Source organism: Harpia harpyja, chromosome 3 (genome assembly GCF_026419915.1).
Source record: "Harpia harpyja isolate bHarHar1 chromosome 3, bHarHar1 primary haplotype, whole genome shotgun sequence".
NCBI classification, from domain to species: Eukaryota; Metazoa; Chordata; class Aves; order Accipitriformes; family Accipitridae; genus Harpia; species Harpia harpyja.
The window spans coordinates 42320016-42344504 of NC_068942.1; the positions used below are offsets into that span (position 1 = coordinate 42320016).

Here is a 24489-nt window from a genome sequence, read left to right on the forward strand (position 1 = left end):
GATGTTTAACTAGGCTTCAGTAATAAGGTGATAACATCATAAATTTCCCTGATGAATGGAGACCCATGTATAGCAGCATGAAGCCATATATGAGCTGTTTCTTCAGGTATGGGCGGACTAGTGGAAGTAGGCATCTGTTTCCAGTAGCTGACCTGTTTATATGTTTAAAAAGGCATCCTTGTTAGTCTCTCTTTCCTGAAGTAGTGAAGGGAGGCTACAAAAATTTACAAGAGCCCCTTACTACCTAGAGGTAGTGGTCCCTAGTGATGTATCTGTCAGCATGATGAATGCCCTCCAGATCCAACATTGGTAGTCTTGTGGGAAAGTATAGGTGCATATCACCAGCCTGGAGTAATATGCTCATTAATTCCTTCTGCAGTGCAGTCTGGGGCAGCTGATGCCAACTGTGACTTTTCAGTTGTGTGTTTCATCATTGTGTGGTGGGGGCAGATATCTCCAGTCTCTGTGAAGAAGCAGTCAGACTTCTAAACTGCAGTGTCACTTATGGGTTAAACCCTTCTGTGCACGCTTAGCTGTATTCTAAAAAAAGGTCTTGGAAGGGGGCAGTCCTAAATATTCTTGATATGATTGATTTTATTTGCACAAGCTTGGCACCTAGCTTTTTTGGAAGGCTTAGTGTTCCAGAGTGGACCTGTTTGCACTTAAAAGCAACAAAAATTACCAGGACTCTCATTTGGAGAGAGACCAGAGCACCAACTCCAGGCTCTGACTGATGCATCTTATGACAATACAGTTGTGCTTCCCTCAATATAAATATAGTATCAAAGTGGCACTTCAGTCTGGTGTCCTTCTAGCTATAATGGGTTGACTCTTCATGGGCCAGCTGGAGCATGTTCTCTCGCTCATCAGTGAAGCCTGCTTTCTTGATCTATGACCACAGTGAAATGACTGGGGGGGGGTGTTTGAATCCTTATGACAGAACCTGCTTATGCTAGCTTTTTAATCAGGATTGGGTATTCTTAATGGCTCACAATAGATTCTTTTTGAGGACTCTCTGCAAAATTTTGGAAGTCCAGGTTGGAGATCTCTTGTCATACCTGAGAGATAATGTGCCTTAGTTTCCACCTACAAAACACAGCTGTTCAGATGGATTCCTCAGTAGATTGTGGCTCTGATGGAGGATGAGGTTGTATACCTAATCCTATCCAAAGGCTTTCCAAGCAGAGCTCTTAGAGCAAAGTTCTGAAACACCAAAAGGAGCATCTTCTACAGCTTCTAGGTTGCACTTCATTAGAGCTCAAGAAGGCCTTTTACATCCCTTGAGAGGTGTTTTTGAAAGTTGTGCTTTAACATCTGGCTTCTAAGTGAGCTGGCAACTGCTTTTGAATTGAGAGCGGAGTGAACATGTGGATAGTCAGCTGAAGGACTAGAAATCAGTCATGTAACAATACCTGAAGCCATTTGGTGTTACAGTATCCATGTGTTTATTCAGTAACTCATCCTTCATTCCCATCTCCGTGGAGCTCTGTTTTCTAGGGTTTCCATGAGTAAAAGAAAGCAGAGACATGGAAGGTGTAGTACTAATGCAAAAAGTGCCAGTGTTATGCTGTGTTGATTCTGCTGAGCTGAAGTCCTTCAGGCTCAAGCTTAGTTAGACAACAAACCTCAAAGGCTCCAGTTATAATAAGGAAAGGTGCTTCTGTCATGTAAATCAGAAAAAATGCAGTGAAAAGCTAGTTCTGTTTTTTGTATGAGAGATTTAATTAAGATTATCGTGGTTCAGTCTTTCCTGGAATAGAAGTCCAATACTTGAATAATATGCAGCTTTTGATCATTACTACAACTGAAGAACCTTTGTTGGAAGTTATATGGCAGGGCACAAATTCATCTGCAAAATAAAATGTCAAACCATAGGTAGTGAAATGATACTTAAGAATGGTGTATACAAATATTCTAGCAGTTGAGACTTCAGGCAATCCTCAAGTAATTCTAAGAAATTTTGGTAACGCTTTTGTGAAGTGTTCTTTTTCCTCCAGTAACACTTTTCCAAATCCATTTCAGCTTGCAGATTGCATTGAGAAACTTGATATACGCTGAATATGGGATATCCTCTGATCTATTATGTAAATACTACAGAACTTCTAAGGAATCTCTTTTTCTTCTCAGGAACTGGATACTTCAGAGGAGAAGAGTGTGCTGATAGCACCAGGACCTACAGCTGCAAAAAGTGTTGTGGAATTTGCCAGTTCTTCACCAGCTCCCAAAAGAGCCCGGGAGGATAACAGCCTCGTGCCTCTTATCATTCCCGTGTCTGTGCCAGTGAGAAAAATTGACTTGCAGAGCCTTGGAAAGGAAAAGTCTGAGGATGGAAAGCTCCAGAGAGGCCAAACGAATGATCGAGCTCCTTGTGAACGCAAGCCTTCTGTGATAGTCACTCGGAGGCGATCTAATCGTAGTACTAACGTGGAAACCTCAAATCAGGTATGGATACACTAAGAAACCAAAGATGAGCCAAATCTGTTAGATTTAATTATTTAGTTTTTATCCATATGCTTTTCTATTAAAGTAGTTTGATCTTAAGGCCTGAACTTGGAATGGATGTAGTCTGGGGACTGTGGATTTTTTTCCTAATAATATTGCCATATATTTGGGCATCACTAGCTTTTCATGACCTACAGCTGATGCTAGTACAGCCAATCAGTGCCCCGCTACTACACAGTGGATAAAGCCAGATGGTCAATAACACTAGAATAAATAGTCTGTCTGAGTAAAGAGTGCTTTCTTCATACATACATAGATAATAAATTGTGAGTAGTGCACATATCTCTGTATATGAATAAAATCCAAAGTGAAGATTTATTCTTATGGAATTTAAATCTCTTACTGAGGTTCTGAAGGTCAGTACTTGAGTGTTCCCCTTCAGTATGGTGCTGTTGAGTGGGTTTTTGGTTTGTTGGGTTTTTTTGTCTCTTCTATTCAGAAGTACAATAGAATGTTCGGATACGAGACAAATGGCAAGCATCTAAGGAAGTTTCTCTGCATTTAAATGCTTGAGCATCTAAGACAATATTGTTATATTGTCTTCTGTACTCTTACCACTCTTTGGTGTCACCCTATATCTGTACCAGGGTTCTGCTATACTTTTGTGTCCTCTTTTAAAGCTACCATGAGGTCATTATCTTTCCAAACAAAGGTTGGACCAGACGTGTAGTTCTTGTAAAATATAACTTCGTAAGCCCTTAGAGCTAGTGTTGCTACCCAGTAGTTCCTGTGTCCATTCCATTCCCCATCTTCTTCCTCCCTCTTTCCCTTTGTGCTAATTGTTGAGACACCCTCCAACTGCCCTATCTAGATTTTGAGCTGCCATGAAAGAATGTTGTTATCTCACTGAAGTTTTTCAAGTGACCTGAAGTTTTAAAATTAAGTATGTAATTTTTTTCAATAGCACGAAGATGCTGTTCCAAAGGATGAAGCAGAGGGCTTTGCCCGGAAACCAAAGCAGCGGCCAAGACCTGAGCCACTCTTCATACCACCAAAAGCTGGCACCTTTATTGCACCACCTGTTTATTCTAACATTACTCCGTATCAGAGCCACTTACGGTCACCTGTCCGTCTGGCAGATCATCCTTCAGATAGGAACTTTGAGCTACCTCCTTACACTCCTCCGCCAATTCTTAGTCCGGTGAGAGAAGGATCTGGACTATATTTTAATGCTATCCTCTCTTCAAGTGGTCATTCAGTTCCACCTCCAATGACTCCTAAAAGTGCTCACAGAACTCTGCTTAGATCAAGTAAGTTCTACTTTATCCTTCCTTTCTTGGCTAATTTATGATTAGGAACTCTGGGGTAATAGGAGGAAGATCATGACTTTAGGAGTTGTGGTTATGTGGAACTGGGACTTTGTGATAGTCTGGGGAGCTAGGATGGAGGAAATGCAATGTTGCTTCCATCTGGGCATGCATGTTAAGATGCATTCACAAGTAATCTGCAACACCCCCTACTGACATTATTAGGAATGGAAAAGTCAGTTCCTCTATAATAGATTGTCATTATTTTGAACTGAAGGGACAGTAAATAGTTATTACTAAGATGTCGATGGTGACTGGAAGGTAAGTTCTTGGTCATCTTAAACTCCTTTAGCACTTGGGTACCTTTTTTGAGAGATTGATAGCTCCAACTAGATTTACAAGCTGTGTGAAGAATATATCTCAAATGTGAAGATGAGCTGTCTGAACAGTTCTTTCTTTTCCTTGCAGATAGTTCAGAATTTACCCCTCCTGTTCTTACAGTAGTGGGGGAAGCCACTCCGGTCAGCATTGAACCGTAAGTACCCAGTAGATTCTTAGCCAGGTAGTAAATGTTCTTCCTTTCTTCCTCCTAAACCTTCAAGCTTCTCCCTGTACAGTTGATGTATCTTAGCAACATTAAAGCTATTCCTATTGGTGACTCAAAATATAAATTGTCTTTATTAAAAATTACTCCACACCATAAATAATGTTTGTTTGGCCAAATGCACCTTGTAATTCTGGTGATGTTAACTGCTTTCTATTACTACTCATCTGTCTCTGGGCTGAAATACTATGGTTAGCTAAAGGTGAGTCTGTCCTGTTTTGTTGTATACAAACACTTCTTTGTATGCAGTATGTTAGTTTTAGAGTGGGGAAATAATGCTCCTTTAGAGGAAGGCCAAAACATAGTATGGAAAATGCAGTTAGCTCTCACGTGGACTGGTCAGATTGCAGGTTATCCATGTGGTGTGTATTAGCTGCAGCACAACTGTGAACATGACTTTGCTCCCTCCTGGGCTAGCTCAGTCTGAAAGCACTATAGCCAGTTGCATACAGTGTGTGTGGCCTGAGGTAATAAGCCTTCTTAGTTTTTTTAGCTGGCTGTGTGCTGGGAAAGCTCAGACATGTGTGGTCCCAGCAGCACTAGGGAACACAGTTTAGAGATACTGGAGTTATGAGCTTAGGCTTTGTGCCAGTCCTGCTAAACCTGAGCAGAGTAGCAAAAAAAACAAGAGTACTAAATGTCTCTGTACAGCCCTTGCAAACCCTCTGGGAGTGTTATCAGCTCAAGTTCAGTGCTGTAGAACTACAGCAAATTAGTCCCAATTCATTATTATACCTAGGTTAACGAACTCTTGCAAAATCTAAACATGGAGATGCATGGCATGGAAAACACCCATATAGCATAAAAACACCCATGTGGCTCTGTATTGCTGGCCGTGCAGTCAGGAATCTCTGCTCTAACTCTGCAGTGTATCCTGTAACATTTGAGATATTTAACTCTCTCCAAATAAATACCAGGCGGCTTCTACTTTTTCTTCCAAAATAGCTTATATTTTTAAAAGTGACCAGAACATTTGCTGTCAATTTATTTTTTCTTGCCTTTTTTCCATTCTGCCTTCCTGTTTGAAGCTGAGTTTTCTGCACTTTTGGCAGCAGGCTATCCTGAACAAATGTTGCAATTGTGAACGGAACTAGATTATTCTTGTCACCTTTGCAAATCCCTTCCACGCTGAGCCCATTCATGGAAATAAGCACATTTGGTGTTGTTTAAATCTGTTTTGAAAATGGCTTAATTAATCTTTTTGTTGTTGGTTCTTTTCACACTAATCTAGGGGAACCTCTTCTTGAACAGGTATTTTTTGTTCCCCCCACCAGGTCTTGATCTTTGACCTCTACAGTGCAATTGTCTTTGGCTGTTGTGTCTGTTGGTTTAAATTGCTGAAATTAATGACATGAAGTTAGCTGCAATTTTAGTTGTGTGTGAAAATTTTCAAATTTGTTGCTGGAAATTTTGAACCATAATATAGTAATGCAAGTTCATTTCCTGTTGCCAAAAGGGAGTTATGTGCAAAGAGTTGTCTTGCTGTCATCTTAAGTCTTATTGAATAGATGCTTACACATGTAGATAGCTTTAACTTTTAGTGAAGATAAACTAGCAAACTGGTGTCATTCTGTGTTGTTGAAGTAATCAGTATGCTGCTCTAAAGCTAGTTTGTACAGCACTGTTGTGGTCAGTTCTGTAGATGTACCTTCTATAAAGGAAATATAGCATGAAGCACTTTTTTGTTTGTTTGTTTTTTGTTTAAGAAAAAAATGTTTGATTTGTAGTCTTGACTGTCAGAAGTTGACTATAACTTGTGATTACCCGATATTGCGTTCTTAATTGCTTGTGCTTTGCTAGACTTCCTGCTGATGCTTTTCAAAAGGTCATTTCATTGCAAAGATTTGGAATAGGAAATGTGATAATGAAGCTTAATTCTTCTATTTGTGAAGTAGTACAATAGACAGCTGGTGTCACAGATCTTTGTGTCCTACCGGTTTTGCAGTTCAGTTGCTTCAAAGTCTTAAAGTCACCCCTCAGCCTTAAGTATAGCTGTGGTGATGCACCAATTCAATTGCCTTCCCAATTCACAGCTTCAGTTCTGAGTGTTAACGATGCTCAGCTGTATACCAGGGTGTCCCAAGAGCACCGTTGGTGCTTACAGGGCAAGAACTTTTGCTGTACTGAAATCTAGACTTCATCAGTAAAGGAATCATGGAATAACATAGCTTGAATGGACCTCTAGATGTCATCTGGTCTGAGTCTCAGCTCAGAGCAGGCCAAATTAGATCAGGTTGCTCAGGTTAACTCTTGCAGCAGAAATCTGGTTTTATTTGGGCATTGCAGGTACAAGGTCTAATTTTTAGGCTTTTCTAGACCAGGGATGCCATATTCTAAGTTTAGTTTCAAGATAAAGTAACTTCTGATAGCCTTTCAAGAAGGCCCGCATTCTTTCCCTCCAGCTTTTCCAATTACCTCTCTCCCTCTCACAGATGAGGCCAGAGAAGTCTGTGTCTCGGGACACAAAATCTCCCAAATTTCCCAATGCAGTAACAGCCTTTTTATCTGTTTTCAGTTGACAGCAAAGTGTCAGTTCCCAGCAGTCATCCCTTCTAGAGTGGATTATAATCCATACCCCTTTCCTCCCCTGTGAAACTGCGTGCCATAACAATAAGAAAGACTAATCACAGTGAGCAGAAGACTCCACATTAACATCATTCTGTAGTCCATCGGAGTGTGCTGAAAGAAGGATTTATCAGGGTGTTTGTCTTGCTTTGTTTTTTAGCAAGGTCTTCTCAGTCTTGCATGAAATCTCTTGCTTTTTATTTTTGGGCTGGATTGTGCTGTTTCTGTCCAAGATAATCACGACAGGTGAAGGAAAAATGGAAGACTATGTAGCGTTATAGATTTAATAGACTTTTGTACCTGTAAAACACAAAACCAAACTTTGAGGTTTTCTTGGGGTTCTTCATTCTCCATGTAGGTTCCACTTCTCGTGTGCATTTGAAATTAAATTAATTTTGAGAAGCAGATCCTGAAACAGTTACAACTGGGCATCAGAGATTGGACATTTTCAACTGGTTTAGTTCTCCCCTGCCCGTGGCCATGATGTGAGATGTGTAATGTCCCTGTTGCTTTACCTTCAGCACGTATTGGAGATAGTGTTTTCGGGAAGATGTCAGATAGTATATGGCATCTGTCTAAAACTTTCCTGCTACATTTGTCATGCTGGATGTCATCTCGTTGTCACCTACTAGAAGGAAGTTAGCATCAGTCTGTGCATCTAGCAGATTCTGCTTGTCCAGGTAGGAATCTCACCCTGTCAATGTCAAGCTGCTGCTGAATGGGTGGATGAAGTCAGAACAAGTATGTAGGGTAGTTACCTTCTGCATCTCTTTGTTTATAGATACATGAATTGTAAACCATTCCCCTCAAGTGTGAGGAAGTAGATCTGGATCTGCTATAGATGCAAAAGAAATAGTTTGTAAAATCTTTTTTAATGTATATTAGAAATCAGCCATTTGTTTTCAATGCAGGCTTTTTCAGCTCATGACATCTCATGATGCAGATGCTTACTGACAATATCGAACTGATGTATTAGGCAGAAAAAAGGGAATGAAGGTGTCTCCTTCTTCCCCTTCCGTAAAAGAAAATGATACCCTCTTCCTTCCGTTTGATACCACAGTCTTCTAGGACTTCAAAACATCCCACTAGAACATTTGCTAGTGTGTATCTCGGTTTTTGTATGGTTTATATGTGTTATTTCAAGGCCTCCCCACACCTTTCCAGACTCTTGCTTTCATAATGGACATGCATGTGTCATTTCAGAACAGCAGAGGACCAAAAAAGTCTGGAGGCCAGCATTTCTCGGATGTTTTTTGTTACTATTCCTTATTGTACTAGATCATGCTTTTTCTCTGGTAATTGTGTTTGCCCTTATGCTGGGGGGGGAACCAAGCCAAGACTTGAGAATTATAGCAAACCTTGCCCTGGGCAGGAAGTTTTACATTTTTTCTAATGAAGCAGCTCCAGAGTTTAATCATCTTGTGGGCACTGCCTGATCTACTCTCTCACAAAAAAAAAAAAGCTTATTTCTCCATCCTTTACTATTCCAGGAGCTACCAGTATGGTGCTAGTTGACTGATATCTGAAAAAGGAACATTTTTGCATTAAGCATAGATATCTTATTTCAGAATAGGAGATTTTCATTATATTCTAAGTGGTCTGAGCAGCAGCTGTTCTCAGATATCTTGGTGTTCTGATATCTTGGTTTTCTGAAGGGTCTTTTTGCTAGCTTAGCTTGGACATTTCTTTTGCTCTTTCTTCTGGACCTCTGAATTGCATGCATAGTTGTTGCATTATTTAGTGTAAAGTAAGTCCAAGGACAACTTTCTGAGTTTGTGTAGCTACTGCGGTGTCTCCGTGTATTTTGCTGTTGAGTAAGAGATGTAGAGACAAAGGACATCCATGCTCTCACTGCTAGCTGTGCTATTGGTGCAGACCTCCAGACCTCCAAGTCTGGTAGAGCAGTCTTTCAGTGGTGGTCCTTAACCTATCCCTGTGCACGAAATCGTGTTTGCTAGTATAGAGTAGAATCTCTGTGGATGGTCACTTGACTTAAAGCAAGTGTAGCGCTCTGTGGATTGCATGTTGTGAAAAATGCGTCTGCTAGTTCAGAATCTAAAAGTATGAGATTGTTGATAAAAGAATGGGACTTGGTTTTGATACAGAATGAGCAATACAGCTTTCATTGTTTTATATTTTTTATTTCAGTTGTTAGAAATAGTTTCTAGAAGATACTAGCTTGTGTCAAGATCATAAAGGACCAAACTTTGAGATCGATCCTGTTTTGAATGGGGAGTTGGACCTGATAGCCTCCAGAAGTCCTTTTCAACCTAAATAATGCTATGATTCTGTAGTTATGACTGGCAAAACATTAATACTAAAACAGGCTCACCTATCTTATGGATGAGAAGCAAGCTTGCTGTAAGAGAAGTCTGTGTGACAGCCACTCAAAAAGTGATGATTATTGAAAGCTCATAACTGTTATTTGAGCAGTTATTAGGGGATCCTAATTTAAATGCAATTTCAACTGTTGTTGATAAGACAATGGAAACTGGTAGTGGATGTAAAACCTCTCACCTTTTGAGTCATACTTATTAATGTAACCTACAACACTTGAAAGCTGTTCATGGCATATGCAAGAGCCTGCTGCATTTCAATTTCTTTATAATGCTTCTAGCAGAGACAGAGACTTTCTGGATATTGTAAAGGGAGCCTGACTGTTACTTCTTACCTTTTCGGCAGGCGAATTAATGTAGGAACTCGCTTTCAAGCAGAAATCCCATCACTCCAAGACAGATCTCTGGCAGCAGTTGATGAACATAAAGCAGAGCTGGTGTGGCAGCCGTGGGGTGACCTGGAAACCAACAAAGTCACCCAAGAGAATGGTAAGAACGTGGAAGGCTGGTACATAGGACTCAGTTGTCACAGTTGTTGTAGGAGTAACCATGTATCTACTGTAGGCATAATTTAAAATCTCTCAGAGCTGCTAGTCAAGTGACATATTTGAGTGGTCTTGAAAGCAGTTTTAGGAGTAAAACTTGATTATCAGGTTGCGTGTGGCGGGTGGGAGGTTGATAGGATTGGCTTTTTTTAATTGAGATAAAATGGGACCATTTGTTATGGTCAGGCAAAGAGCAGCCTTTTGCTCACTGAAGCTTCCTTGTCTTTGTTAACATTTGAACACCACATGCACTCAACTTCCGTATTTTCAAGGGATGTTCTAGACAAAATATTTTGGAAGAAACAAGTTGTTAGATGGAAGTCAGGATGAGGAAGCAGAAGTTGTGGCTGCTAGTAGCAGATTTGGGGAGCTGTCTGCTGTTGGTGCACATGGGTTGTGGCAGTATAAATCCTGAAGGAAAGAGGAAGTGGGCAGGCTTGGAAGAAACCTTTCTAATGAGAGAGAAAAAAAGGTATGGTAAAATGGAAATTCACAATATAAGGGGCAGGGGGATTCAGGAAATCTCTGAGGTGAAGGGAGATGGGAAGACATTATAGGAGGGAGGAGATTTGCAAGAAACTCCATGTGTAAATAGTGCTGCATGCAGAGTAATGCTGCGTGGCCTTGTGGTCTAATGAGGCTTTACTGGGCTCCAGTGTGACCATGTGCCAGATCTCATCCCCTCAGGGGAAACCTTTCTTGTCAAAAGCCTGGACTTAGCCAGTTCTCCAAAACTCAGCCGAGTTAAAGCCGAGTTGTGTCCGAATTTGACCCAGATAAATTTGCAAGGACATTCAACTTCTCTGAGAGTTTTACTTTGTTATGTCTAGCCCTGCTTCAAAAGAGCTAATTAATGATGTGAATTCTGTAGGAAACTCTATTTTAATCTTATCTGAATTTGTTTGATACCTCTGTGGAAATAGTGGAAAACCTGCTAGCTGCTGCCTGTTCAAGCATTTTTCCTGGGGCTGGAACCAACCAGGAGCTGGCGCTGCATTTCTTACATGAGGCGAAGGGAAGCATTCTGGTGAGTCTTCCCAGCTTTTCACCTTGATGTGGTCAAAGATATTAATGAAGGCCTGGTATACCTGTCATTCCTGAGAGGAGAGCCTTGCAAACTCCTTTCTATGCACCTGGCTCCCACTGTTTAGTGTCCCTTAGATGTCCCTAAAGTGGGTTCTGCCTGATGTACAGTGCCATGTTCACTGACTATCTTGCATATTTCCAACTTCAACATGTTTGGCTTTTTAACAAACAAACTGAGTCTACCACAGCGAGTGAGCTGAGGCTACTAAATGAATCTTAAATGATGTCTTCCTGGGAAGATGACCAGATTGGAAGGAAAAATAAGGTGCTGGGGCTGAAGCTGAGACACAAAGTGCAGTGTCTTGCTCCTCTTACTTTTGGCAGATCCATTTAACTTCTCTGTGCATGTCTGTAGAACGGCTGTGCTGCTAATTTTATGTCAGTATTGTAAGACATGATATACTTTCATAAATGCCCTTTGACACCCCTGGGAGGTAATATCAAAGAGCAGAGTGTAGCATACGGCACAGGGTTGTCATCCTTTTATAGTTCCATGATTGATTTAACCTGGCATAAATCAGCCCTGTGGTCAGGAGTATCCCACACTTTTGCCTGGCTGCTTGTTTCCTGTTCTCTGTAGTGCACCAGCACTGACACTTGTGAGACTGTATTGACTTGCACTGGAGAAGAGAACAAATAAAAAATAATTTTTGTGTGTACGTGTTAGGTTTCTGCTAGATAAGTTCCCAGAACCAGCCCACCATTGTGAATGCTGTTGCTGGCATTCGGGAGGAGCAGGGCTGCCCTTGGCAGCAGGAGGTTACTGTTAAGGTGGTTTAAACTGCTGATGGAAGCATGACTCCATTCTCTCCTTCCTGTTAAGTTTGAAAGCACTTCCAGTTTAAATGCAAAGTAAAAAGCAGTTTGAGAGGGTTTTTTCTTTATGTGGAATATTTGAGTCACATGACTGTGGCTTTATTTTGAAATATTGCTTAGTTGAGTGAGACAAGATCACAATAACTTGGATGTTTAAGACAGACATCATTTAGGGCAGTGTTTTTGGATGTGAGTATGTAACTTAGGCCTTCAATAAATGAGAGGAAACTGCTGCATGATCTCTGTCTATGGAATTAACTCTCTCCCAATACCATGGTGGTAGTGTTGGAAAGTGTCAATTCTCAGAGACATGAAGAGGTGCTGAGAAGTTACCACTTGCCTTTGGTACCCAAGACTCAGTGGATAGTCAAGAATGTGATTTTTAAAGTTGTCACAAATGTTGAACTGTGCTGTGGTTCTTTTCAGTTAGCTTGCCAGAAAGGAGAGTATTAACAATTGCAAGATCCTTGTTTTAAATACCCCAAACATTAAATTAATTATTTTATTTGTGTTTATCTTAGGGAGCTTTGACCAAACTGCTATTGAAGATGCCAGTACGATCGCCTACCCACCCTTTGGCAGATTATCACTACACAGGTTTGTTAACCAGAATAACTCTGTGCTTCCTGTCTATCATAAAGGAATTTTTCTATTCTTTTCTGCTCTTTTGGGGAACTCTGTAACATTACAATAAGATTAAAAGACCACTCTTCTCTCTGGTAAATCAAGTGATGGCTTGCCAAGAATTTTGCCCAAGCAAATTATGACACTTACAATGTAAAAAACACTGCCTCTCTCAGAACACGTGCATGTGTGTATTTGCACATGTGTCTGTTCTGATTTCCTTTATGGGGAAAAGGGAATGTGATTTCTTACACTAAGCCACAGAGAATGCAGAAAGATAGCTAGTACGTACCAGAAAGGCTGTGGTAACCTCAGAACCACAGCCTCTCTGGCATGGATTTCCAGGGTGGAGTTAAGAGAGAGTTTTATGAGAAGAGTTTTCAAGCTTGCTGAAGAAAGCTCAGCCAACTATTGATGCCTGTCAATGTTTCTGCAAAATTTTAAATGCTGTGAACTGCCTTTGTAGTCTTGTACCTAACTAGAAGATAGTCAGCCGTGTGACACTAACTTCAGTGATCTAGAGTGACCCTAGCCACCTGAAAGACCTGATGTAAGGTGATGGAGAGAGATCTAATAGCTGGCGCCACAAAGCATAGAAATCACATTTCTTCATTATTACACACTCCTACTATAATGGCTGGGAAACATTACTTGAGTAATATCTATAGGGCAGGAGGAGATTCCAAAATGTGTTTATTATTAGAGGCAAGGGTGCTAGAATAGTAGGAATATTTGAGATGTAATGAATCTTCAAGTACAGTGGATTGCTGCTGAAAGAGAAGATCTGTTCTCCTGCCCTACCATTTCCCATGTATAAAATCTAGTGACTGGGCCACCACAAAGTGTGCCTATTCACCTTGCTGTTTTGTTGGAAAACATCTTGGTTCATCTAATTGACTGGTTTTTGCGAGCTGAACTGAGTTAACCTGTGGTGATGAGTACTAGATTTAACACAAAGAAGTGATGAGAGCTGAAGTCGAGCAGTGCAGGGTGGGGGGGCTAACAGCAGTCTGCAGTTATACTGAATTAGGTGTGATGAGAGACTGCACCCTTGCATGTGTGTATTGGTCTTATTTAAGGCAAACATGAAGAAAAAGTATGTAGAAGAGTAAACATCTGAAATTGCAAGGGCTTCTGTTACACCTTTTTTCCCTACAGGATCAGACAAGTGGAAAATTGCTGAAAAAAAACTTTTCAACAAAGGCATTGCAATCTACAAGAAAGACTTTTTCTTGGTCCAAAAGCTCGTAAGTTACTTTTTTTTAAATGACAGCAATGATACTTTCTTACACATTTGTTGAGCATTTAATACAGGAAGTTCAATCTTGATTTTTCTGAAGCCTCAGTATTTAAGTCCTACACTCAAAAGATTTCAGAGAAATTTTGTCATCCAGCACAGCATAAAATCTCAGTAGAAAGCTAGAACAATAGTGCTTGTTTTGCTGCTCTTGTTTACTTAAAACCCTTGTATTTAGTGCATTACTTCTATTGGTCTACACTGCAGATATCACTTCTAAAGGATGTATTTATAGAGCACTAGTAATGTTCCAGTACAGCTTAAATGGCTTGCTTATAAAACTAAATAGAAACACATCCTTGCTACTGATGAAAAAGACCAAAGGATATGTGAACGATGCATCCTTTAGGATCTCTTTTTCCAGTTTTCTGAGACAATGATAATAAAAATGATTGCTTCCATCTGTTTTCATGAGGTATGACACTTCAATGGGGGTGGGGGAAATCACTGAAGGAGAGGGCAAAACCAGGAGCTGCATATATATTTCCTGAATAAATTCCCAAAAGGCATTTAAGTTGCAAAAGCCCAGAAGCTAAGAATATATTCCAAAACTTACAGAAAAAGCACTGATAGAGAATATGTAGATGGTCACAGGTCTGTACTGATAATTGTCTACCACCATATGTGTATGAAATGCATGTGGCCAAAATGGGAAAGGGCTGCAAACCTTCCCTTCCATTTTTGGATCAGTATTCTGGTCTAGTCTTCTCTGAAGTGTTGCTGGAAAATAGTTCCCCCATAAAACTGAAAGGCTGCTCTCAAGCTGACAGCTCAGTTGGAACATTTTGGAGGCTAAGAGGCACATTAAGCTTACAAAGTACCAGGTTCTGTCACTTTTATGTTGACCAGCTTTTCTTTGGAAAGGTGGTCCTGTAGTTCTCAGTGAATAAGAGTGGCAATAGGGGATGGGCTGTGGGATGCGGCATATGGCGAATATGACACAGAAGAGAAGGCTTTTAACCGCAGTTGTAGTGGAATGGAGACTACTGAGGAAAGAAAAATACAAAATTATTTATTGCACCTTTAGTAATTATTTATAAGCTTTCTTAAACCATGTAATTCGTTGGACTTTTATGTTTTTTAAACACCAGATAAAAACCAAAACAGTGGCTCAGTGTGTGGAATTCTACTACACATACAAGAAACAGGTGAAAATTGGTCGGAATGGGACCTTAATCTTTGGGGACATTGATGTTGCTAATGAGAGATCTATGAAAGATGAAGCTGAAGTTGACATCAAGGTAATTTCCTAAATTTCTCTCACCTCTTTTGGGCTGTGATGTGAAGTTTGATTTTGTGTGTTGTTTCATTTGCTGCTAAAATCAAAAGCAGAAATAATCTGGCCAGTGTGGACAAGTCCAGATTCATAAACTTGTGTCCTGTGTCACATAATGACATTTACTTACAGACACCAACATTAACAATTCCTTTATCTTCTGGTGAAGAGTTCCCATAGGTTTGCACGTGTTCTTCCTCCCAGAAGGGACATTTACAGTGAAGAACAGGGGCATGTGGAGGAGGAGGAAGAGGAGGAAGAAGAGGAGGCAGAGGAAGGGTTGGATAACAGAAGGAAGAGCACAGTTCCTCTCAAAGATGAACAGACGCTACAAGATGATGTAATAGTAAGTGCTGCATTGTCCATGTTGTACTTTTGATGCCACCTTCACTCTGCAACTAGTTTAGAAAATACCAGGTAGGCAGTTCCAGATGTAAAAAAGTTTCTACCTCTAACTTCTCCCAGAGCAAGAGACTGAGCTGAGGTAGCTTAGAGTATTACTAGCAACCAGACTCTTTGTGATCAGTGCACACATAGGACCATGTTGAGAAATGTTCTGAAAATATCCTTTTTTGGAGACTTTCTGATTAAATAAAACCTTGGTCTGGAATAAATGAAGCAGAGGAGCTCAGCCATTGTTTTCCTTCTGATGGTGGGTTTAAGTTTCAGTTTGCCTTAAATGTTCCCCTCTCTCCAAAGGCCAGTGATGCCAATATGAGGAGTCAAGAGGCAACTGTCACAGGCAGAATTGGAAGGAAGCCAAGGGAGACAACAGTGAAGCCTCGAAAGCATATTACTGCTCCAGTGCAGAGGAGGCGGCGGAAACAGAAGATAAAATCAGATGCTACCAGTAAAACTCAGAACACAGAAAACACATTTCCGTGTAAAAAATGTGGCAGGTAAGAGCAACCCTGCTTCCAGCAATAGTCGCAGAATTGCAGTAGGGCTTCTCCTGTGGAAGCTTATTCTCAGATGAGCTTTCCTTCTGTCCATTTAGGCCAGAGATACTGGCAATAATCTTAATGACTTATTACCCCACTAATACTCGCAGATTAGGGATTTTTTACATCTATTGGTATTAAGATACTACTATTTAATAACCTGCTGCTGACTGGTTTTCCTCAAATGGAGTGAGACACCACCTGCATTTCAACTGTGTGCAGTGGGTACACAGTTCTTCTGGTTAAACTTGCACCCATCTTTTGTGTCTGTAGAATACATTTGTCTTTCCTCACATGGTTCTAGTAGTTTTTGTAAGTTTGTTGCCAACAGATTCATAAATTCCAGAAAATTCAGTTCCCTACATAAATTGCTTACTCTTAAAACAATTGAGAGTCTTGTAAATACCAGTGGTTATCCCTTTATTTAAAAAAGGCATCAAGCTAGGGGATAGCAAGAAAATGCAACCTCTGTCTAGTTACCTCACCAGGGGTGTTGACAGATTCTTGCTGTGGTGGGTACTTAGCGGGCCCTGCCAAGGTACCCTGTCTCTGTGCCCTCAGGGAGCACGTGGCATTGGAAAGGGCAGTGCTGTGAGAAGTCAGGCAGTTAAGATTTGGTCCTGGCCACTGGCAAAGGAGAAACAGGGAAGGATTCTTAATGGTGTCTAAACTTTTCTTGTGGCGTTTCTTGCAAAATCCAAATAGTTAATGGTGAAAGATGGAGGGGTAGACCATAGAAGTTGAAGGTCAGGAGGAAAAACCTCAAGTGTTTCTAGCTGTGTGGACACGGCTCAGCAGTGGCATTTGGCCTTTGTTCACCTCCATGTTTATTGTCTTTTTGCAGCATAGGGGGGATGCCTAAAGACCAGGGCCCTGTTGTGTTAAGCAGCATGTGCATATTTCAGATACCAGCACTGCAACTCTGAATTTAGAAAATTTAAGAGCTGAATGAGAGATAAGAGGAAAAGAAACAAGGCAAGGGGTTTGAGGGTGCTCAGGATCTCCTGCTAGCGTTCCACCTAGTGCTGGCACATGCCAAGTCAGAAGTGGTGTTTGCTGTAAATGCTGTATTGCAGTGCCAGCGTGGGTTCCTGTCCTGAGGCTCACGAACTTGAGGCTGGAGCAGCAGAAGCTCTTTTGGAGAATTAATGAAGGAGGCTGTAGAAGAGACCAATGCTAACGTACGTGTGTGCTTCCTCAGGGTATTCTACAAGGTGAAGAGCCGCAGTGCTCACATGAAAAGCCATGCGGAGCAGGAAAAGAAGGCGGCCGCACTGAAGCAGCAAGAGAAAGAGGCAGCAGCAGCAGCGGCAGCAGCAGCAGCCCACAGCCAGGCCCGGCAGGAAGAGAGCAGTGAGAGTGGGAGCAGCAGCAGTGGAAGCAGCAGTGCGAGCTCAGATGAAGATGGAGAAATATAGCAGCAGACCAGAAGTGGAGGGAGTAGCAAGGCTGGACCCAACCTCCCTCTTGGTGGTCTCACTTTTTTTGCTTGCACTTTTCTTACCTGAACCATCAGGTCTCAGTTTCAGTGCTGCCATTTCCTCATGCCACATGTTCCACTTCACCTTGCCAGTACAGACCAAGCTGGAATGGTGGATGAAAAGATTTGTTTCAACTTGGATTTTTTTTTTTTTAAAAAAAGAAGTAAGATTTCTATTCTATTTATAATGATACCTGAGGTACATAATAGAACAATGTCACCTGCAGTGGAAGTAAGTTCTCTCTCAGGTCAGTCAGACCTTTCTTTTTGTGCTTGTCAGGAAATCATGATAACAGGACTCTTGGATATAAAGGTTCCCAGACTGGAGCAAGAAAATGATGCTCTGCTCTGAGCTAAGTGTATCCAGTTACTGTGACACTGGTGATTTCTAGATATTTCCTTTCTCAGCAAGTTCTCCTTCCTGTTACACTTCCCTGCCTTTCTTTCTGAGCATTTATTCAGGCAGCCAACAAGTTTTGTGGAAAGATGGTGTGCACTTTTGGCCTCTGCTTCACAAAAATGAAAAGTGGGATGAGCAAGACACTTCTCTTCCTTTTCAGAGGAAGTTTTATTTTTCAAAAGGAAACCTGAGGTGATCTCTTTTATGCCATTAAGAATGCAGCAATGGATACAAAAATATATCCTGTGGAATTAGAACAGCCACAGGCCTTGCGGGTTTTCTCATCTTGGAAAACAAAGTAGTCTGCCTTTGATTAACTTTACAGAAAGTAGTCTGGGCTTCACAAGTGCAATTTTAAATGAAAACTGCTGGTTTTGACTTTGCATAAATGGGAGCAAGTTTGTTTAGTGAAAATGAACCAAGACCTTCTCGGGCACTGGATTGTGTGTGCCTCAGAGGTGGGAGGAATGGACTCTCATCTCCAGCAGTGATCCCTCTGTGAATGGCTTTAACCTCTCAACACATCCATTTCTTTCTTGTGGCAACCCTCATCTATTCCTTGAAATTGCCATCGTCAAGAGCTTGTATGGTGGGGCCCTAGTTTCCCAAATACTTCCTGTCAGACAGTATGTACATGCAGGAGAAGCTTGTCACGTATTTCCAGACCAGTGGCTGGACAGCACTGCCTGCTGGGTTGTCCTGCTGAGCCACGCTCTTTGCTGAAAGGCTGACTCTTCCTTCAGAACTGACAACATGCTAATAGCCCAAAAAGTCTAGCCACCAAAAGCCTGCTGGTGAAAGAGAGTTAAGAAGTAGTAATGTGGTCCAGGTGACATAGATGTTAGATTTGCACAGGATTGTTCTGTACATCTTTATAGCCCACATTTATCATTATTTTGTAAAGATGCAAAGAATCGGATCACTTCTTTGTGCTTCACAGCTGGTCAGTCCCAGCCCGTACCCCGGCTGCCCAGCTCCTTCCCTGCAGCCAGTCCTTAGAAGCAGCACTGATCCCCCAGCTTCCTGGGTGCCAGCACTGTGTCAGATCGCATGTGCGCTGCTCCGGTGGTGCAATACCGAAGGAGCTGATTGTTCCTGCATTCCCAAGCAGGGATCTTGCGGGGGTTGCTGCATGTGAACTACAGAGTGTTCCTGACTGGCTGATTTTTTTAAATCTTGACCCTTCAAGCTGTTAGGTAAATTCCAGGTTAACTGCAGAAAGTGGCTCTAACTCCAGTGTGCGATCTGGCAATCTTTTTCTGCCCTGTGGTTTTATGCAACCATGATTGCTTCACTCTCTAAGTCTGGGAGGCTGCATGCTTGCTTTGACATACGTATGCCTTTGGGTAGAATCATTTTTCTTAATAGCAGAAACAGTTACTACTCTTACAAAATAAGTAGGACTATCATTAAGGACTGCACTTTTTTCAATGTTGACACTTTTGCATTTAAGTGTTCAATTTTCTGCCAAGGTTGTATTTTTCATTCCTAACGAAATTAGGTTTCCTTTCAGCATTTAGATAACTGTTCCATGTCCCTACATGCACAGGTCTTGTTGACTAATTAGGCTGTGGGAGCAGATGGCATGTCATGAACTGTTAAAATCATTCAAAAACTGCGAAGAACTAAAAGCTACTAATCTTTAAAAAGAAGCTTAAGCAAATCGGTCTTCCTATTAAGAATTTCAATGTTGATTGTTATCTTCTTCCTTTTGTAAATTGGAGAAAATGCTTGTCTACCATTATCTTGGGGCTCTTACAGAGAACAGAAGCTTTAGCACACTGTACCAGGACAGACAGTAGGTGAAGCAGCTGGACCTCATGGTCCACTTGTAGTACTGGGATTAATTCCAGTAAAAAACAGTGATGCAATTAAAGCTCTGAAGTATGTTTCTGGGAAGTTGCCAATAGTTTCCAGATCTTGAGAACTGCAGGGCAACAGTTTAGAAACAAGCAGGGCTTGTAAGTATGTCTAGAGAGGATTTAAGTAATGTAGATATTGTTATACTGTTGTAACAAATGTATTTGCCTGGTATACCAGTGTTGCAGCAGCAGAACAGTCTACAGTTACTTAACAGAGAAGGCAAAGACCTAGAAACACATAACAAAGAAATGGAGATGGAGGTGGAACTGGCACAGATTGAGAAACATGGCAAAAATGAAGATTTTGGGGGGGGGGGGTGTTTGTTGTTTTTTTTTTTTTTTTAGATTGGAGAGATCTGATTAAACTTGAGAACGAAAATAAGGTTAATCAAACTGTCTTAGGAAAATGCTTTTACTGTCCATGCTACAACAGTGCAAAATCAATCAGCATGTAATCCCTTAGGGAAAAACAGACTGTTCATACTGGGACAAACCAAAGCTCTGTCTAGCTCCAGGTCTTGTTTCTGACAGCGATCAGGAGCAGATGTTTAGTAAGAAGCGAGGGACAGTATGGACTAGCAGGTATAGTTCCAGCTAGAAAATAGGATGCTAAACTAGAAGAACTTAGGTGTGTTCTCCAGTAAGGCAAATCTGCAGCAGGGTTGTCATGGTTTAACCCCAGCCAGCAACTAAGCACCACGCAGCCACTCACTCACTCCCCTCCCACCCACTGGGATGGGGGAGAGAATCGGAAGGAAGAAGGTAAAACTTCTGGGTTGAGATAAGAACAGTTTAATAGAACAGACAGGAAGAAAGTAATAAGGATAATAATAACAGTAATAAAATGACAATAATAATAATAATAAAATGATTGGAATATACAAGTGATGCACAATGCAGTTGCTCACCATCCACTGATTGATGCCCAGTTAGTTCCCAAGCAGCGATTTGCCGCCCAGGCCAACTCCCCCCAGTTCATATACTGGGCATGATGTCACATGGTATGGAATACCCCTTTGGCCAGTTTGGGTCAGCTGCCCTGGCTGTGTCCCCTCCCAACTTCTCGTGCCCCTCCAGCCTTCTTGCTGGCTGGGCATGAGAAGCTGAAAAATCCTTGACATAGTCTGAACACTACTTGGCAACAACTGAAAACATCAGTGTGTTATCAACATTCTTCTCATACCTAACTCAAAACATAGCACTATACCAGCTACTAGGAAGACAATTAACTCTATCCCAGCCGAAACCAGGACAGGGGTTTGTGCTGAAATGTACTGTTCTCCTTATGGGCATAAAATTGGGATGTTTCTCTGCCTTTTACTTTTCTGCTCTGTGTATCACCTGCATTTACTCTAGTATTTTTAGTGTCTGGAAGTATGTCTGGGTGATAATGAGAAAACATTTAGTCATGACCCACAGGAGTTTTCAAGCTTGAAGTAGTTTTAGATATGGCATAGCAAATTATGGTGACAACTGATCAGATGAAATGTACTACAAAGATTTAGGGAGCAAATCATGGGATTGCTTTAAATACCAATTTAATCTTCTTTCAGATATGATGATGCTTGAATGCAAGCATTATTATAGTCTTCCAAAGACCAGATCTTTCACTGATTCTCCCTATTTTAGGAAACTGTTATAAGAGTAATTTTTCCTCCCATCAAGGATAAGCCATTGAGGTGCTGATAAGAACATATCAGAGATTTTCTTCAGTTGCACAAAAATGGTGTGTATATTACACGCTGAACCCAGTACTGGTTGTTTTTCTCCCACCCTGCTGCAGTAGAAGTAGAAGAGAACAGGAAGATTTGATATAGTGAGGTCTGTCACTGGAAGGAAATCAGAAACGGGCTTTTTCTGAGGATAACCTCTAACAGCTGTGGGTTAGCATGGCTGATCAAAATCAGGTAAATGTTCCAAGTAAGTGGCATCAAATGGAAATGTTTCTGAGCATGTTTACATATTGCTGGTAGCCACCAGAAAACCTCTTTTCTGTCATGGTAATAAGTAAAAATGCTCCTCTGAATGTGTTGTTTAAAAATGAACAAGCAAAACCAAACCTGCTGCCCACTTGCTTGTGGTAGGAGTTTGGAATTGATCCTGCATCTGAATTAGAACCTGCCTACTAGCAAAATTTGGCAGCGAATTGTTTCAAAAAAACCCAAACCAACCAACCCCCAATTGCTGTGAACAAAGCATTTGAACTGAATTTGTCTAATCTGGCATGAATCTGTTACTCTTCTTGGGGGGGGTGGGGGGGGGGTGGGGGGGCAAATCTTGTCTATATTCTGTTGATTTGTCCAGTTTAAAACCCTGTGCTCATTATCTTCCATCACTTAAAGGCCTATTTACTGATACCCATTTAGTATAAGGGTTTGCTGTTAATTTAGAAAAAAGGCAGCATATGCTCAGTCATTGAGTTTGAACAAGGCGTCTCTTTGCTTTAGCTGTCTTTTCTATAGGAACAAATAAAAGATTTATAGACTGCAATTCTGTAAACATGTACTAACAGTGCGAGATCAGACTTCAGGTGGTCATATACCCAGTAGTCAGGTGGCTGTATTTCAAAACCATTACCTATTTGAGTCTTGATGCCAGCATTGGGCATTGTGGAGATGCAGTGACAGATCACATTTTGCTCCGATCGCATACTTCTGCCTGCATTGTCTGCCCTTTACAGATAGATTCAGTCTTTCAGGTTTGTGATCTGCATGGGATAGCATCTCAGTTTTGTAAGACTGTTTGTATATAATTACTAGATATATGCATGCAGTTGTGATGCATATCTGATACAGCTACAGGTGTTTTGCAGTCTAGCTGCAAGAACAACTCTGCATTTTAATTTATTTGATATTTTTCCATTTACTGATACAGGTAATGGATCTGAGAGAACTCAACTCTGTAAGTTGAAGGCCTACCGAATTTCAATTGACTGTGCAGGACCGTGGCGTTTTGCTAGCTAGGACCAGGTAGGAATATAGCTGTTTAAAGGCAGGGCAAAGATAGAAATTTTAAAGTGACTCATCTATTAATCCCATACTAGACACGTAATGTGAAGTCCAAAATAGCTAAAAAATATCCTCTGGTTTATCAAACTGGGGCTTTTGGTCATTTTTATTATTGCAACAAGCTTAGATTAAAATCAACATTCAAAAAAAGTGTTTCCTAAAACACAAAGAGTGAGCTTTCTCACTCTTAGCAGTTACACACTTCTTAATTCTCTTTCAGGCAGTGGACTAGGAAGTTCCTATATATACATACCCTATTTTAAAAGAAATGGGAGTAGGGAGGGCTGTAGCCATGTAAGTCTTGTCTGCTTTCGTACAATGGCACTTTTAGTCCAGTGATTACCTCTGCCAGAAACCTTATTCTAAACCACATTTTCCCACACAAACTTTCTCCCTGATTATCTTCTGATGTATGTCTGAAAGTTTATAAAGCTTTAAAGAGACAGAGAAGCAGTGTCTACAAATCATGTTTTGATTTTTGTGGGGGTGAGTTTCTATGTAAATTCGTCACTTGGGTTCAGCTGCTTTACTCGCCCTCATTCTCTCCTGTGTCAAATGTTAGGAAGACACAAACTTTAAATCCCCAGCTGTCTAAGGATTTTTCTTTCCAAGACTAGGACAGCTGAGCCTGAAAAAAACCCTTAACTTCTCCAGGTTAGAAGACAACTTATATTTTTATAGAAATGTAACTGTATATTTTAAAAAAGTTTCCTGCAGCTTCTCCACATGTATTTTTCCCCTTGTAGTTCAGATTTGATATAAACTTTTTTTGTGTTCATTCTTTTTATGTTCTGTTTTTAAATTTGTAGTCAAAGCTTTGGCGTACTGTACAGGAGCAGTCAGCCTTTGTAATTACTGTATAAATGCTTTATAATAAAGTATATTACTTTTATTTTAACAAGTGAGCAAACACTTCCTTTTGTGTGTTTGCTGCCTAGGGCACCTTTTAAAAGACTGTTACATGTTTAAAATGTACATATATAAATATATTTACCTGTTGCTGTACAGTTGATAGACTGGACTGAATTTATTTTTTGTGTGCTTTTTTATAAAACATTAATACACTAAAGGAAATCTTGCTGATGTGATTGTAATGTACTATGTAACTTATTTACTTAATATCCTCTATATATCTAAAAAACCTTTTATTAAATGAGGTTTAAAAAAATAGTTTCATAGCTGAGTTTTTTGATGATATGAGGGAGTGCCTGGGGGCTTCGGGGTGGATAGCGACTGTGATGCATTCATGCAAAGGAGGCATTTATAAGTCCTTTTAGCTAGTCTGCTCTCTAATCATACCCACTTCTGTATTTTCCATAGCAATCCTCAAGGCTGTTTCTCAGTGTAAACTTCTCCCTGAATACACCAGCCTGCAATGTGTTTTATGTCTTATGTCCAAGAAAATAACTGGCAGGTGCAGCTCCAGTTGCTTTACAGAAGTGTTGATGGTGTGTGTGTCCTACTCCAAGCTAAGCACCTTCCCAGAATGCCAGGTAACAACCATGAAAATGTATTAGAAATTCACAGGCAATGGTTCTAGGTCTGCTTTGCTGTAAGTAAGGCCAGCTGGATTCTGACACTACCTCAAACCAACTACAAAAACAGTGGGCAGAGCAAAGGCAGCATGGAGTAACTTAGTACCTGAGGGGCCTGTATCAAATCTGAATTCCTGGATGGCTGTGGCTGGGACAAGAAGTAGAGACTGAAGTAAATCTAGAGCTGCTGCAAAAAGAGTTAACGTTTTCCTGCTGTTTAGTAGTTAGAATCATAGAATCATAGAATTGTTTAGGTTGGAAAAGACCTTTAAGATCATAAAGTCCAACTGTTAACCCAGCACTGCCAAATCCACCACTAAACCATGTCCCTAAGCACCACGTCTACACATCTTTTAAATACCTCT

General features: G+C 40.8%; 1 protein-coding gene across 2 annotated transcripts in view; it reads left to right on the forward strand.

The window, feature by feature from the left end:
• MIDEAS (mitotic deacetylase associated SANT domain protein) overlaps nt 1–19156 on the forward strand; it is a 57937-nt gene extending 38781 nt beyond the window's left edge. For both annotated transcript variants that reach the window (XM_052782243.1, XM_052782242.1), the window contains 11 exons: nt 2128–2442; nt 3407–3752; nt 4218–4284; nt 9601–9743; nt 10723–10826; nt 12223–12298; nt 13484–13572; nt 14714–14863; nt 15068–15244; nt 15598–15797; nt 17041–19156. In XM_052782243.1, the coding sequence (XP_052638203.1) occupies nt 2128–2442; nt 3407–3752; nt 4218–4284; nt 9601–9743; nt 10723–10826; nt 12223–12298; nt 13484–13572; nt 14714–14863; nt 15068–15244; nt 15598–15797; nt 17041–17257 (1884 nt within the window). In that variant the 3' untranslated portion in view covers nt 17258–19156. The remainder of the gene's footprint in view (nt 1–2127; nt 2443–3406; nt 3753–4217; nt 4285–9600; nt 9744–10722; nt 10827–12222; nt 12299–13483; nt 13573–14713; nt 14864–15067; nt 15245–15597; nt 15798–17040) is intronic.
• The last annotated feature ends 5333 nt before the right edge of the window (nt 19157–24489 follow it).